Source organism: Gopherus evgoodei, chromosome 2 (genome assembly GCF_007399415.2).
Source record: "Gopherus evgoodei ecotype Sinaloan lineage chromosome 2, rGopEvg1_v1.p, whole genome shotgun sequence".
NCBI classification, from domain to species: domain Eukaryota; kingdom Metazoa; phylum Chordata; order Testudines; family Testudinidae; genus Gopherus; species Gopherus evgoodei.
This window is the reverse complement of record NC_044323.1, coordinates 207276046-207292161: the sequence shown is the minus strand read 5'-3', so window position 1 is coordinate 207292161 and position 16116 is coordinate 207276046. Positions and strand designations below refer to the sequence as shown.

Genomic DNA, 16116 nt, shown 5'->3' with positions numbered 1-16116 from the left:
TGGCAGGGCACAATGGGGGACTATTCGAATCAGGGAGGCTTTGAGGCACCATTATGACAATGAACACCAGTAATGTGTCTTTCTTTACAGCACTCTGCCATATTTTGTTAACTTGTTGCCTTCCATGAAAATTGTGGTGATTCCCGACGTGATATGTAGTCAGCAAATGATCAAATTGCAACTGTGTATTAATTTCAGCAACAATCACCATGTATGAGAGACAAATAAAGATTGGTTATCTTTCAGAGAGTATGTTTTTCTTAAATATCAATTAACAGCACATACAAAAGGCTTGGTGGGAATGCAGATAACAAGGAAGGGTAATGTAGGCTCTTCTAGTTATGTGTAAGTCCAGCTATCATTTTGGAAGCTGTCCAAAGGAGTAGAGTGAACACGGTACCAAGATGGGCTGGAAAGCTGCAAGGAACATGTGGGAGGAGTTTGGGGAGGGCATAGAAGGCAGTTCTGTATTGGCTGCAGGTGGGACTGAGCATGCATGTATTCTGCCTGCAGCATGATTAGGGACTTCAACATCTCCTCCATCGCTTTTATAATCTGCTCCTGGCCCATTACAGTTTTATCTTGGCTCTCCTCTCCTGTCTTTTTTATAATTTTCTTTTAAAGCCTCTCTCTACATTGTGCATTCTTGTTTTTCTACCTGTGAGGATAGAAGCACCTCTTTAAACATGTCCTCCTTGTTCCTTCATGGTTGTTTCCATATCTGGTGTAGGTACTCGCTGGTGTGTAGGAGGTTCCCCTAAACGACACATCTGCAGAAACACAAGAAACAATAAACATAAACATGATTGTTAGTGCACCTTTTTTTAAAAATACGAATCAGTTTCTCACTGTCCCTTGGCAAACACAGAGCTTGGCAAATGCCCTAAACATGGTGAGTTTGGCCTGTAGGGGCTCAATATGGGGCAAAGGTCTAGGTTTTTTTTTAAAAGAGGATCACTGCAGGCGACTAGGAACAATATTGTAAATTCTGCCACCATTTTCACAGTGGGGATGTAGAGCGGGGGAAGGAGTCATTGAAGCCGATATCTCACTTCTTAGGATAAGCAAGGATGCATCTCCTTATGCTGCTCGCCTGTGTGCCATTTTGGTCCCTGCACAAGTGACTGCCAATTGGCACGGCAAAGTTTCCTACAATGGGGGAAAGAACAAAGCAGCTCTGCCAAGGAACCTTCAGCAGAGGGATTGACGAGTACCTCCAGGAAAGTTTCTTAGAGATCTCTCGGGAGGATACCTGTGAAATCTCGGTGTGCATTAACACATTGTTCTGCCGTACTGCTTAGCTGTACAGGGGAATGTGAAGCACGTACAAACACAACTAGTCTTGTACATTTCTATCCCTTTACCCACTTCTAGAATATACAAAGAAAAGAACAGCTTCACCTCATATAACCAAGCAGCATCAACTCAAAGATTACTTACCAGAGCTCTCCTTTCCTGCATCATGCATGCCAGAGATGGCCTCCGGAGACTGGCTAGACCCCCTCCGAAGTAAAAAAGAGGTCCCAGCTTTCCATGCTACAGTATGGCCCTGCCATGTGCGCCTCATTGTCATCCAATTCAACCTCCTTGTCCATGACTTCATCCTCCAGGTTGAGTCTGCTCTCCGCTGTCTCTAGCCCTGCCAAAGCATCCACAGGGCTCTTGGTGGTGGAGGTGAGGTCACTGTTGAGGATGGTGTCCACCTCCTTATAGAAGAGGCAGGTCTTTGGCGCAGCACCAGAGTGACGGTTTGTCTTCCTTGCCTTCTGGTACGCTTACCCGAGCTCCTTTATCTTCACACAGCATTCATGTGTGTCTCATTCAGATCCCTTATCCAACATGCCATAAGAAATCTAACCGTAGTTATCGAAGTTCCTATGACTGGAGCAGAGCTAGACTGCACAGCCTTTTCTCCCCACAGTGCCAGCAGATCCAACAACTCAGATGTGCTCCTAGCAGGAGAGCTTTTGTTTCATGGAACTGCCATGATCAGCTAGGAAGATATGCTGTGAAATCTCCACGCTAAGGAAACAGGAAGTGGAATTTCAGAAATTCCCAGGTCCTTAAAGGGGGAGGGGCAGATGCTTGTGTACATGTGTGCAAGGCAGCGGAGTTCGAACTGCTGATCAAAGCAGTCAGGATGGGCATTGTAGGATACCTCCTGGAGGCCATTTATAGTGACATAACCAAGTGCCGTGTCTACACTGTCATTTTGTTGTTCTAAATTTGCCACAAAAAGCTCTACGCCTCTTGTTGATGGTTTTGTTTTGTCAGCAAAGTGGGAGAGTTTTGTGAGTGAAAGGAGCATTGTCGTGTATACACTGCTACTATTTTGTCGACAAAACTATGAAGGGTAGACAAGTCCTTAGTTACACTCTCTCCCCTCTTTTTGAATGATTTGCTTTCTAATTCATTCACTCTGGAAATGCAGAAAAGGACTGTAATACTTGATTAAAAAATTCCAACAAACATAATTTTAAAATAAGAAATGAAATTTGAAGAAAGATATAAAGTATTTTTAGTAGAGTACGCTTGTCTTTAGGCTATTGCATTTTGTTTAACATCATCTCTTAAGTAATTTGAAGGGCTGAGAGGGAATAAGAACTCTGTGGGAATTCTAGATTTCTTTCTAGTAACCACACACACGAGTTTGAAGGTATAACTTTACACTAAGCTAGGTTTTACCCTGTACTGTCTAATACCTTTCCTTATAAATGAGGAGTTTAGGGAATATGAAATACTAGATCCATCTTGTCTCTTCAAAACTGGTTGAAATTGTCCTTCGTGTCATTATCTGAATGTACTGTACTTGATGCTTGGGAATTAGGTTTAGACCCTGTACTTCAGAGTTTATCAGGAAGGACAAAGAGTGAAGTTTCTTGTACTGTAAATGTCAAACTCATATTCACATGCTTATATGTGGCATCAGTTGGGCTTAATACATTTAAAATGAGAAAGAAATGTTGTAACTGACAATTTTTAAGCATTGCCCCAAGTCCCAAGGGCTTAAAAAAAACCCCAAAAAACCTTGTTAAATTATATAGTTTATTACTAGAAATTCTGAAAAAGATGCATCTCTGCCTGGGTCATCCAAGTTTTTAAAATTGCTTTGTTTTAAACTTAGTTATGTGTCCAACAGTAAGCAGACATTTGATCCAAGTCATATCAGTAAGAGTCTGCCATCAGTTCTGACCTCCTATCCTTAAAATCAGAGTTGCCGGGCAGTTGTCGGAGAAATAGGACAAAATAACCTGCATAAATACAATTAATTTCTCTAGCTTTAAATATTATAAGCCCCATTTTCAATGTTTGGCATGGAAAGACATCCTCCTTTGGATTGCTCAGGTTGGCTGTAGGCACTTAAATGCCACTTTATGTGCAAATTTGGAAGCAGGATGATATTTGTAGGGGAGAGTGATAATGTAACATACAGCAGAAGAAAAGAGCTATGGGGAGAAGAGTATAGTATATACATAGGGGAGAAGTGAAGATGTGCTGTAAACAAAGAAACCAATACCTGCCCTGAGATGTAAAACTAATAGGAATCCCTGCAGGATTATTGATTTTTCTTTTTCTATATCCTTACATTAAGTAGACTTCTTAATATACTTTATTTCCTTCCCTTTTTCAGATAGATATTTTTAAATTATATGAATTACAGTGTGTTTATAATGAGGTACAGTGCACCTTTTGATTAAAAGTTTCGTAATTTCTTTGCAACAACAAGGGCAAGAATTTACTAAGTGAGGTCATTCATTAGAGGTAAAAATTACTTATTTCTTTTGTTCTTTGGAACCGGCAAGTTATCTGCAACAGCACATTTTCACTAGTAAGCATGTTGATAAGGAAACTCCCTTTCTTTGTTCACATATAGAAGGGGAAGTGGCAGAAATGAAAAGTTAATTTTGCTCTTCACTGAAGCAAGCAGGATCAGGGATGGTGTGATGTTAAACCGCTTCACTATTTCCTGTTTGGCAGGCATCTGAGGAATAGCCTGATGTAAAACATCTCTCAGCCAGACATTCAGCATAGTGTTTCATGAGCAAATGAAATCAGTGTTTTAACCAGTTGTTTCCTAACTGATAAGACAGCAAAATAATTTCCAAAGAAACAAAGGATTGTCATGTTTAGTGCAGGTTGCTGTGCTAGAATGTTGTTTTATTTTGATTAATGTGCCTCATGTATTGTCTTCAGATGTTGTCAGCTGTGATGAATAGAAAGTTGAGATTCTAGAATGAAAATGTTTATATTCTTCAGACCAGGCAACTCATCAAGTAGAAAAGTGATGAAAAAACTGTACATAGTTTTCACAAGAAATACAGGATGAGGGAGTTATAGTCTGCTCCGTAGGTTTGTTTTTGTTTTTTTTTAAATGAAGTTGATAAAAATTCAGAAAAAAATTAGTAATGGTGGAAGAATACAGCCAAAGAAGAGAGCTAGTAGGGGAGGGCACGTGTAGTAGAAAGCATAGGGAAGGAGTGGGGATGTGCTGCATACAAAGAAAGCAATACCTGTCCTGGGATGTTAAATTAAAATTCCCCTACAATTACCATCCTGTTTCCATTCTGCATTCAGATTTTCACTTAAGCATATAAAGCAGCATTTAATTGTCAGCTACTAGTAAATGCAAACTTCTTAGACACACAATTTGAATACTGGCCCAAATTCTAATCTCAGTTATACTATTGTAAATATGAAATAACTCCACAGAAGTCATTGTAAATTTCCACCAGTGTAACTGAGATCAGAATCAGACCTATTGTGTTTAAACCTTGTTATCTAATGATGACATTCACCATCAAATGCACATGCATAACTCTGTGGAGTAAGCTATGGCCTTTCCATAGCTCCTTTACAAGATGACCCCCCAGAACACTTATGTACTTTGATTGTCATAACCCTCTGCATGTGAAACTGGAAACCTCTAAAGGGCTGCTGTTTGACTCCAAGTGATATTATGGTTTGATCATATAACTGTCTTTACACTCTGCTGTCTGAAGTAAATAGTTCCTCAGTTCATATGATGGGTATTATATAGGGAGGCAAATGTTTATACATTTGTTAGCTAACTGACCTATTTACATTTAGAGTCATGTTTTTATGACAATAGACATTTAGGACAAACCTGCAAACATGGCAAGTACATGCAGTACATTTCTGCATGTACTTTTGTTCTTGCAACTACTGTAGTTGTCTGCCCAAAGACTTATATCCCTTACCAGTTCTTTGATCTACAGTAATCTGTTTGCGAGTGTGATCACACTGAGCGTATGCTTGTGATGTTTTTAAAAATCTGGTCTTTACTTCTAGTATATGTGGACAACCAGCATGTTTACTTGTGGAGTACTTATTGTTTAAGTGGAGTATTTATTGTTTAAAACTCAGTGTGACTTGGGATTTATAAACTTATTAATGAATTTATAACTTATGTACTAGTATAGGTGTACTAGTAATTTTGAAAATGTGTGATCTATGTAGGGTCAAATATCCTGCTGGTGTAAATGGGCAAAAATGGAGCTGTCCTCATTTACACTAGAGAATTTTGGCCCATAATCTTCATTCATTAATCAGAGTATAAGGGAATACTGTTTACTGATGCACATGCTAATATTATTTTAGAACACTGTGAACAGATGAAAATTATACTGTGAGAGAGATTTGCAGCTTTTTGTAGCATGTCATGTCTTTGAGTAAAGTGAAAGGCATGTCAGTGATGCCTTTTCGGCTGAGATATGTCACTGCTGGTTGTGGTATCTCTTTCACTTCACTGACATGCATATTATGTGTCAAAAAGGACTCGGTCCTGTTCCTATTTAAGATGGCAGCAGTCTGGCCGTTGACTTCAATGATTGTGTGATCTGGCCCAATGTATTTCAACTAGTGCTACTATTGATTGAAACCTAACGCCTGTGTGACTGTAACTGTAGTAACAGGTGCAAGAAAGAAAATAACAGAACGCCACTAGCCGTCACCTACAGCCCCCAACTAAAACCTGTCCAGCGTATCATCAAAGATCTACAACCTATCCTGAAAGATGATCCCTCACTCTCACAGATCTTCAGAGACAGACCAGTCCTTGCTTACAGACAGCCCCCCAACCTGAAGCAAATACTCACCAGCAACCGCACACCATACAACATAAACACTAATCCAGGAACCTATCCTTGCAACAAAGCCTGATGCCAATTCTGTCCACATATCTATTCAAGTGACACCATCATAGGACCTAATCACATCAGCCACGCCATCAGGAGCTTGTTCACCTGCACATCCAGCAACATGATATATGCCATTATGTGCCAGCAATGCCCCTCTGCCATGTACATTGGCCAATCCAGACAGTCTCTGCGCAAAAGAATAAATGGACACAAATCTGGCATCAGGAATCATAACATTCAAAAACCAATGGGAGAACACTTCAAGCTCTCTAACCACTCAGTGACAGACTTGAAGGTGGCAATTTTGCAACAAAAAAACTTCAAAAACAGACTCCAAAGAGAGACTGCTGAACTTAATTTAATATGCAAATTAGATACAATTAACTTAGGTTTGAACGGAGACTGGGAATGGTTGGGTCATTACATTAATTTAAATCTATTTCCTCATGTTAAAATATCCTCACACCTTCTATGGGTCATCTCGATTATCAGTTCAAAGGTTTTTTTTCTCTCTCCTGCTGATGATAGCTTATCTCAATTGATTGGCCTCTTACAGTTGGTATGGCCACTCTCACCTCTGTTCATGTTCTCTGTATGTATAAATATCTTCTTTCTGTGTGTTCCATTCTATGCATCCGATGAAGTAGGTTTTAGCCCACAAAAGTTTATTCTCGCATAAATTTGTTAGTCTCTAAGGTGCCACAAGTACTCCTGTTCTTTTTGTAGTTCAACAGAGAGTCCAGCACTGCTTTTTTCATTATATACCATGGGACCTTTATGGTATGTTATCTGGGAGTATGGTAGAATATTTTAGAATGCATCTCTGGTCTGTTACAAATGTCTTGTTTAAACTATCCTAATCTTGTAATTTCAATCTATGAAATTGCTTGAGAGATTATTTTGTATTTAGAAGCTCACAGCTTTGTTTGTTTATATGCATATTATAGCAATCAAGAACTTTGCTCCAGCCTTTCATACAGGTTCTGGACTGAAGACTACTGACCATTGTAGTGTTCGGAAAATATCCCCCTTTTTTTCTCCCCCTTCCCTGGAAATGTCATCGCAAATGAAAACAATTCCAGCTTCAGTGGAAAAAAAATGATTTGAAAACTGAAAAAAATTATTCAGCAATGCCGCTGTGATGCCTCAGTGGGATTTTTATTTTGGGTGCCTCTTGCTCCCATTCTTTATTGGCCGAGCTACCTGGTCATACTACATTTCCCGTGATGCACCGTAGTCTCTCTAATCACTGAGATACCATACAATCATAGAATGTCAGGGTTGGAAGGGACCTCAAGAGGTCATCTAGTCCAACCCCTGCTCAAAGCGAGACCAATTCCCAACTAAATCATCCCAGCCAGAGCTATGTCAAACCTGACCTTAAAAACCTCTAAGGAAGAAGATTCCATCACCCCCCTAGGTAACCCATTCCAGTGCTTCACCACCCTCCTAGTGAAAAAGTTTTTCCTAATATCCAACCTAAACCTACCCCACTGCAACTTGAGACCATTATTCCTTGTTCTGTCATCAGGTACCACTAAGAACAGTCTAGATCCATCCTCTTTGGAACCCCCTTTCAGGTAGTTGAAAGCAGCTATCAAATCCCCCCTTATTCTTCTCTTCTACAGACTAAACAATCCCAGTTCCCTCAGCCTCTCCTCATAAGTCATGTACTCCAGCCCCCTAATCATTTTTGTTGCCCTCTGCTGGACTCTTTCCAATTTTTCCACATCCTTCTTGTAGTGTGGGGCTCAAAACTGGACACAGTACTCCAGACGAGGCCTCACCAATGTCAAATAGAGGGGAATGATCATGTCCCTTCATCTGCTGGCAATGCCCCTACTTATACAGCCCAAAATGCCGTTAGCCTTCTTGGCAACAAGGGCACACTGTTGACTCATATCCACATTCTTGTCCACTGTAACTCCTACGTTCTTTTCTGCACAACTGCTTCCTCACCATTCGGTCCCTAGTCTGTAACAGTGAATGAGATTTTTCCATTCTAAGCGCAGGACTCTGCATTTGTCCTTGTTGAACCTCATCAGGTTTCTTTTGGCTCAATCCTCTAATTTGTTTAGGTCCCTCTGTATCCTATCCCTACCCTCCAGTGTATCTACCACTCCTCCCAGTTTAGTGTCATCTGCAAACTTGCTGAGAGTGCAGTCGACGCCATTCTCCAGATCCTTAATGAAGATATTGAACAAAACCGACCCCAGGACTGACCCTTGGGACACTCCGCTTGAAACCGGCCGCCAGCTTGACATGGAGCTGTTGATCACTACCCATTGAGCCCGACAATCTAGCCAGCTTTCCATCCACCTTTCATCCAGCCCATATTTCTTTAACTTGCTGGCAAGAATACTGTGGGAGACCATATCAAAAGCTTTTCTAAAGTCAAGGAATAGCACATCCACTGTTTTCCCCTCATCCACAGACCCAGTTATCTCCTCATAGAAGGCAATTAGGTAGTCAGGCATGACTAGCCCTGGGTGAATCCATGCTGACTGTTCCTGATCACTTTCCTCTCCTCTAAGTGCTGCAGAATTGATTCCTTGAGGACCTGCTCCATGATTTTTCTGTGGACTGAGGTGAGGCTGACTGGCCTGTAGTTCCCCCGATCCTTCTCCTTCCCTTTTTTAAAGATGGGCACTACATTAGCCTTTTTCCAGTCATCCGGGACCTCCCCGATCGCCATGAGTTTTCAAAGATAATGACCAATCGCTCTGCAATCACATCTGCCAACTCCTTTAGCACCTTTGGATGCAGCGCATCCTGCCCCATGGACTTGTGCTCATCTAGTTTTTCTAAATAGTCCTGAACCACTTCTTTCTCCACAGAGGGCTGGTCACCTTCTCCCCATTCTGTGCTGCCCAGTGCAGCAGTCTGGGAGCTGACTGACTTTGTGAAGACAGAGGCAAAAAAATCATTGAGTACATTAGCTTTTTCCACCTCCTCTGTCACTAGGTTGCCTTCCTCATTCAGTAAGAGGCCCACACTTTCCTTGACTTTCTTCTTGTTGCTAACATACCTGAAGAAACCTTTCTAGTTACTCCTAACATTACTTGCTAGCTGCAACTCCCAAGCGGGATTTGGCCTTCCTGATTTCACTCCTGCATGCCTGAGCGATATTTTTATACTCCTCCCTGGTCATTTGTCCAATCTTCCACTTCTTGTAAACTTCTTCTTTGCGTTTAAGATCAGCAAGGATTTCACTGTTAAGCCAAACTGGTTGCCTGCCGTATTTACTATTCTTTCTACACATTGGGATGTTTTTTTTTCTGCAACCATGGTGTATCACAGGAGTCCATGGCCAGGATACCTCCCAGGAGATGTAATCTGTCTAGGGAACCCAGCCCATAGTGGAGTACTTGGGGCATGAGACTTGCAAACTACAACTCTCATGAGGCAGCACAGCAGCTTTTCCAATTACAGATATTTGGGGTTTGAGGTGATTAGTTTTTCCAGAAAAAAAATTACTTTTTAATGAAAATCTGACACTTTAAAAATATATATATATTTGGTTGAAAAACCAGCTTTGCATCAATTGTCTTGTTGGTATATTTTCCAACAAAAGCCCTATTGGTCATTTATTTAAGATGTGTGTGTCTGGAATTTCCTCCAATACTTTCCCAGAGCTCACCTAGAAATCTGCATATGTTAAAGGGCAAGATTTGGAGTAAGTTCCCTTGCTCTGTTGAAAAAGAGATATGTCATGTCTTTTTTTTTCCCCAGGCAGTTGGACCAGAGGATAGAGCTCTGAACTATGTTAATAGAACTGGGTTCTATGCTCGACTCTGCTGCTGGATGACCTTGGGGGAGTCAGTTCCCCTCTCTATGCCTTCATTGCCGCATCTGTAAAATGAGGATGATAATTACCTCCTTTGCTAAAGCACTTTGAGATCTTTGTATACAAAATGAACATAAGAATAAGAACATAAGAATGGCCATACTGGATCAGACCAAAGGTCCATCCAGGCCAGTATCCTGTCTACTGACAGTGACCAAGGCCAGGTGTTCCAGAGGGAGCGAACCTAACAGGTAACGATCAAGTGATCTCTCTCAAACCATCCATCTCCACCCTCTGACAAACAGAGGTTAGGGACACCATTCCTTACCCATCCTGGCTAATAGCCGTTAATTGACTTAACCTCCATGAATTTATCTAGTTCTCTTTTAAACCCTGTTATAGCCTTAGCCTTCATAACCTCCTCAGGCTAGAAGTTCCACAGGTTGACTGGGCACTGTGTGAAGAACTCCCTTTTATTTGTTTTAAACCTGCTGCCCATTAATTTCATTTGGTGGCCCCTAGTTCTTATAGTATGGGAACAAATAAATATTTTTTCCTTATTCACTTTCTCTACACCACTCATGATTTTATATACCTCTATCATATCTCCCCTTAGTATCCTCTTTTCCATATCTCCCCTTAGTATCCTCTTTTCCATGTGCTCTAAAAGAGTTGGATACTACTACTCCGTTGCATTGTTTTCTTCAAAAGATTTCTTGAAGGATAGTTTTGTTGGTGGTAGAACCAGTTTTGTGTTTGTAGGACACTGTTTCCTTGAATCTTTAAATGGACTTGCACTGGATACTGTAGTAAACAGTAGGAGCCTATAGAAACCTGTACAACTCACTTTAGCAAATGGAATTGAGGTATAAGTGAGGTTAGAATTTGGCCTTAGTTTAGAATTAGTTATTAAGGGTCACTAGCTGTAACTGAAGAATACTCTTAGATTTTTTTTTTAGCAGAAATTGTTTTATGGAGTTTTAAACTGCCAGTCTTTCTCTTTTGGCCATGGTAAGTTTTTTTGTTGTTGGTTGGACCCACAAGGAGAATTCTGAAAGACATGCTGAGATTTTAGTTTGGAGATTGGTTCAGTGTCCAGAGGTAGATTTGTTATAAAGATGATGGACCTCTGCCCAATGAGACCCCCATCAAAAGGGGGAGAAGTAGCAGAAGCACCAAGTGAACAAGACACCAAAGGAGCAGTTACAGAGGTAGGAGAGGGCAGAGCCAAGAACGCCCAGGGTTGACAGGATTTCAAGAAGACGAGTATGGTCAATGGTGTTAAAGGAAGCTAGCGGGTCACAAAGGAAGAGGATGGAATTAAAGCCCTTATATTTGTCCAAGAAGAGTTCATTAGGGATCTTGGTGAGAATTGTTTAGTGGAGTATAGGGAATAGAAGCCGCATTTGTGGACTGGGGGGTCCAAATGAAATTATATGAGAGGAGTTTAAGGCTGCTTATTTGTTCAGTTAGTATAGAGATGAAGGGCAGAAAGACGATGGAGTGAAACTTTTACTGGGAGTTGTGACTAGAGCTGTGTTTTTTAAGATGGGACAAACCAATTCATGTATCTGTTGTGAGGACAAGGAATGATGAAGAATACTGTCATCTCAGGATTTTATTTTAAATTCATGATCCATGATTTTATAGTATTTATTCAACAGCAGAAAACCCATTACCTTATTTTAATATTATGCTAGCTCCATATTGTCATTGTGACATATTGCATTCTGTATTGGACTCTTGTCATTTAAATCATTGCAGCAAAGGATCATGGTACACTTGTGTCTTTATGCAACTTCTCCAAGGTCAAATATAGAGCATACCCGTGAAATTTCTCCCAAACTTTTTTTGTATGCTTTTGGAGCACAGTAGAGAAAAACAATTGAGGATAAATTTCCAAAGAAAAGCAGGATTAAAAAAAATAGCAGGATTTGAGCATGCATCTCCTGTGTATTACTTTGAAAAAGTACCCATTAATGCCACTGGCATTTTCTTTTCCTGTTCTGCATAAACAGACTTGAGTTGTTCAAAGAAGGGCTGCCAAAGTTTGCAGACGTTTACTTTTGAATGCTCTTAATTCGGCTGACAAGAGCAGTCCATTTATCTTGTGACCTATTTATAGCCATCAAACAAACTGTAGCCAATGGATCTGCTTTACTTAACTTAGTACAGTAGGTGCAGGAGTAAGAGCATGTCTAATGCACTCATGAAAGTAGCCATGCATATGTCTGATACAGTTCACTACAGAAATGTGGCTATACTGTATAATTGTCATGTATTAAATATAAACGGGTTTGCACTATAAAAGGCAGAAAATGAAAAGTTAATCTGACTGCCTTGTAGATCCAATAGCTTTTGGAGTCTCTTTAATGTGGTGTTTAACCCAGTGGGGAGTAACATTGTGAAAATGCAGTTTATGTTCTGGTCCTAAATCATCTGAAAGATGCATTCTTGACTTTTTATTATGAGTTCTCAACATACTATTTAAATAAACACTTAGTTGTCTTATTTTTCCATAGTAATGTAATGGATATAAGAGACTTTATTTCCACTGTGTAATTACAGAGTTCTCTCTTCACTTCTCAGGTTATTTTTGAAGTAGTCACTTCAGGTCATCAAGGATACCTGGCAATTGATGAGGTGAAGGTTTTAGGACATCCGTGCAGTAAGTGCATATATGTTATTTTGTAATAGTCTTCCTAAAATGTATTTGAGACATTATTCCAATATATGTCTAAAGCAAAGGAAACAGGAAATGTCGATAACAGTTCCAGTGTTATAAAAATTTGTTGACTTTTGAGCAACCATTGTAAGCATTAAGGTGCTTTACATCACAGCTGTAGAGATGATTGCTTATTCAAGTTTGTACAGTGCCTAACATGATGGGGCTCTCAATCCCTGATTGGGGCCTCTGTGTGCTACTCCAGTACAAATAATAACACTGACCCATGCCAACTCCACTTATCAGATATCACAGATTGCAGTAAAATTACGATGAACTAAACACGTGTGATTTCCTTCAGACCTTTTCAACCAGAACACTTATTTGGCTATGTGTCTGTTGCTTTGTTATGCAACATTGCATAATATACTTTCCACGGCACTGTTATTTGGGCCCAGGGCTTAAAGTTCTGCACATTTTTAATTTGTTTAAAATGTGTTTCCTGTAATATTCTTCCCCAGCTTAAAGGTTTATAGTCCATAGATATAAGTAAGTGTTTAAAGAAAAGTGGTACTGTAAGAATACAATAAATAAAATGCTTTATATGTAGTAATTTGTCATGGCTTTCAACAAACTGACCAAGTAAAATAAAATTATTTAGAATTATTAAAGCTTATTAAATTCAACTAATAAAGATTTATTAATATTTAATCATCATCACCTAATGGTTTGTAAACAGGCATTGTGTCATTTTAAATAAACTGTAGTTTATTGTTGAGTATTGGAGTGCCTCATAAAAATGGTTTTAGTGGTTAGTGTCAGGAAGACATAGAAACATCTTGAAATGTGGAGATGGGTATGCAGAATCAGCAGCTCTGTTATTTCTGATTCACTTAAGTTCTAATAAACATAGAATGTTCTCATGCTCCTTGTTCAGTTTTTGTGCTTAAACTACATTTTGAATTTGTATCTGTAGTTCAAATAGGCTAAGTAGCATTTTGTCATATTAATAATTTTGCCTGCAAAATATTTGAGTTTTGATCTGTGCGTTTATAATGATCAATTCTCAAAGCATGCATGTACTTCTTATTAAAGCAGAGAGCAGAATACACCCCACAGTGCACAATGTGCTAGCATAACCAATGAAACTTGTCTTGAAACTTAATTACTTTAATTAAACAGTAAAGCAATTAATTTTGGATATTAAGAATTCATTCTAAACATCGAAACAGTTATAGCATATAATAGAAGATTTAAAATATTGTGTTTGAATTGTTAGCGTGTAATTTTTTTGCAAAACAGATAATGCTATTCAGACACTGTACCAAGTTTTACAATGTTGCTGCCAAAATAAATAAACTCAGAGTAATTATCTTCAAATTTTTAAACAAAAAAATGAGAATGATAGAAGTTGGAGGTGGAAGTGTAGTTAATAGGTCGTCAGGTAGATTATGACCTGATTGCATTTCGTGTGGGCAAACAGAAGACAGTTCCAGTCAGTAAATATGTATATATTTGGTGCTTCAAAGGGAGTAATTTCCCAAAGCTGAGGAAAACTGAGTGAAATGGATTGAGTGGAAAAATGTACACAGAAAAATATGAATGAAAATTGGAGTTCTTTAAGAATTTGTATTAGATGGCCAAAAAGCTGATTCTGCAGTCCATAAGAGGACAACTTTAGCTATACCCCCATCCTAGTTCAATGATGAAGGGAAGACAGCAATTAGAAATTTAAAGCAATAAATCACAAACCAGAAAAAAGACGGAATTATATAGCAGTCGGTATAAATATGATATGGTGGGTAGAAAGTTGAGAAGGAAGGCTAAAGACAACAGAGGGGAAAAAATCCATTTTCTGACAGGGCTATGCAGAAAAAGGAGGAAGTTTTAAAGTATATTAAGAGTAAAGGAAGTCCTAGAAATGGGATAAGCCCATAACTATATTGAGATGATAAAATTGTTAATGGGGCAGAAAAAGGCAAAAGTGTTCAAAAATATATCTGTTCTGTATTTGGAAAGAAGCAGGATGATGTACTGGTATCACATGAGGACAATCAAATACTTTCCAGTCAATTAGTGACCAAGAAAAATGTTAAACAACAACTACTAGGGATAAATATTTTAAATCAGCAGGTCCCAGTAACTAGCACCCAAGACTCCTAAATGAGCTGGCTAAGATCATCTCTGGCCAGCCGTCTGCCCAAAAGCAGCTCTCTCTCTCTCCATTTTTTCCCAGAACCACACTGATCAGTGCTTTTCTGGTCCTGTCTGCTTCTGACACACATTACTCCACCTATCAATCTCCCTCTACTTGCAGTCAGTCCCAGAGAAACTGCTGGCCACTTAGCCTGACATCAGTCCTGGTCAAGATAATAGAAAAGCTGGTATAAAGTTCAAATAATAAAGAATAAAAGGATAGGATAATAATTTAATGCCAGTCAATGTTGTTTTATGGAAAATAACTCTTGTCAAACAAACCTGATTTCATTCTTCGAGGCATTCACAAGTTTGGTTGGGAAAGGTAACTTTGTAGACTTAATACACAGCAAATTCTGCTTAATAGCAATCCTGATACTGGCAACTTCTGGTTAGTGGCAACATTTTGCTGGGGATATTTGACCATTGTTAATGGGATTCAGATATTGGCAATGGCATGCCACTTACTAACAACTTTTCTTGAGACAGGCCCCAGCTGCATACAGATTTACAAGGCTGCACGTGGGGAAGGAAGTACTGAAACTTCCCTGGCTGCAACCCCACAAACCTGCCTGTGGTTGATGCTAAGCCCATCCCAGCACTTCCTTCTGAGGCTGCCGCCCAGCAAGCCTGCCTGCCTGCACATAGGGACCACATAGGAGATAAGAGGCTGCGGGCAGGGCAGTAGCAGGAGGAGGGTTGCAGCATGGATGTCAGAGCTGCACAATACCTCTCCTTGCACTCTGCCATGGAACTGCAACCAGTGAAGGAAGGGCTGGGATGTGCTGAGCCCCAGTTCCCAGAGAGCATGGGGAGAGGTACAGCCCCAAGGGGCCTCCAGGATCCCGCTCCCTGTAGAAAGCCCTGGCATCCTGGTCGCAGCCCAGTCTCCCCACTGCTTCTCTGCCTTCAGGAAGGTTTGCTGGGCTGCAACAGCCAAGAAAGGTATGACCCAGGGCTTCCTTTCCTGCCTGCTTCCTCACAAACCTGCTTTCTGCTTATTAGCAGTAGCAGAGACAGTAGCTAGGCTGACGAAAGAATTCTTCGGTCAAACTAGTGCTTTCTACACTGGGGGTTAGGTTGGGATAGCTATGTCTCGGGCATGTATTTTTCTCACCCCTGAGCAATTCGTAACTACACCAATGTAAAAATCCTAGTGTAGACTAGGCCTACGTCTTTTCCTTTGAACTCCCTTCTCCATGCCTGACATTGGCTGCAAGTTAATAGGCCAGGGTCAAATGGGTCTAAAGGCTCTCTTTAATTTTCTTGTTGCCAGTGTGGAGCCTAGCTGCCCCATTAGTCCCCTCATT

At 40.1% G+C, this 16116-nt stretch overlaps 1 protein-coding gene across 1 annotated transcript in view; it reads left to right on the top strand.

The window, feature by feature from the left end:
• PTPRM (protein tyrosine phosphatase receptor type M) overlaps positions 1-16116 on the top strand; it is a 719823-nt gene that overhangs the window by 278561 nt on the left and 425146 nt on the right. The window contains 1 exon segment of the mRNA XM_030552787.1: positions 12535-12613. Coding sequence (XP_030408647.1) covers positions 12535-12613 — 79 coding nt within the window.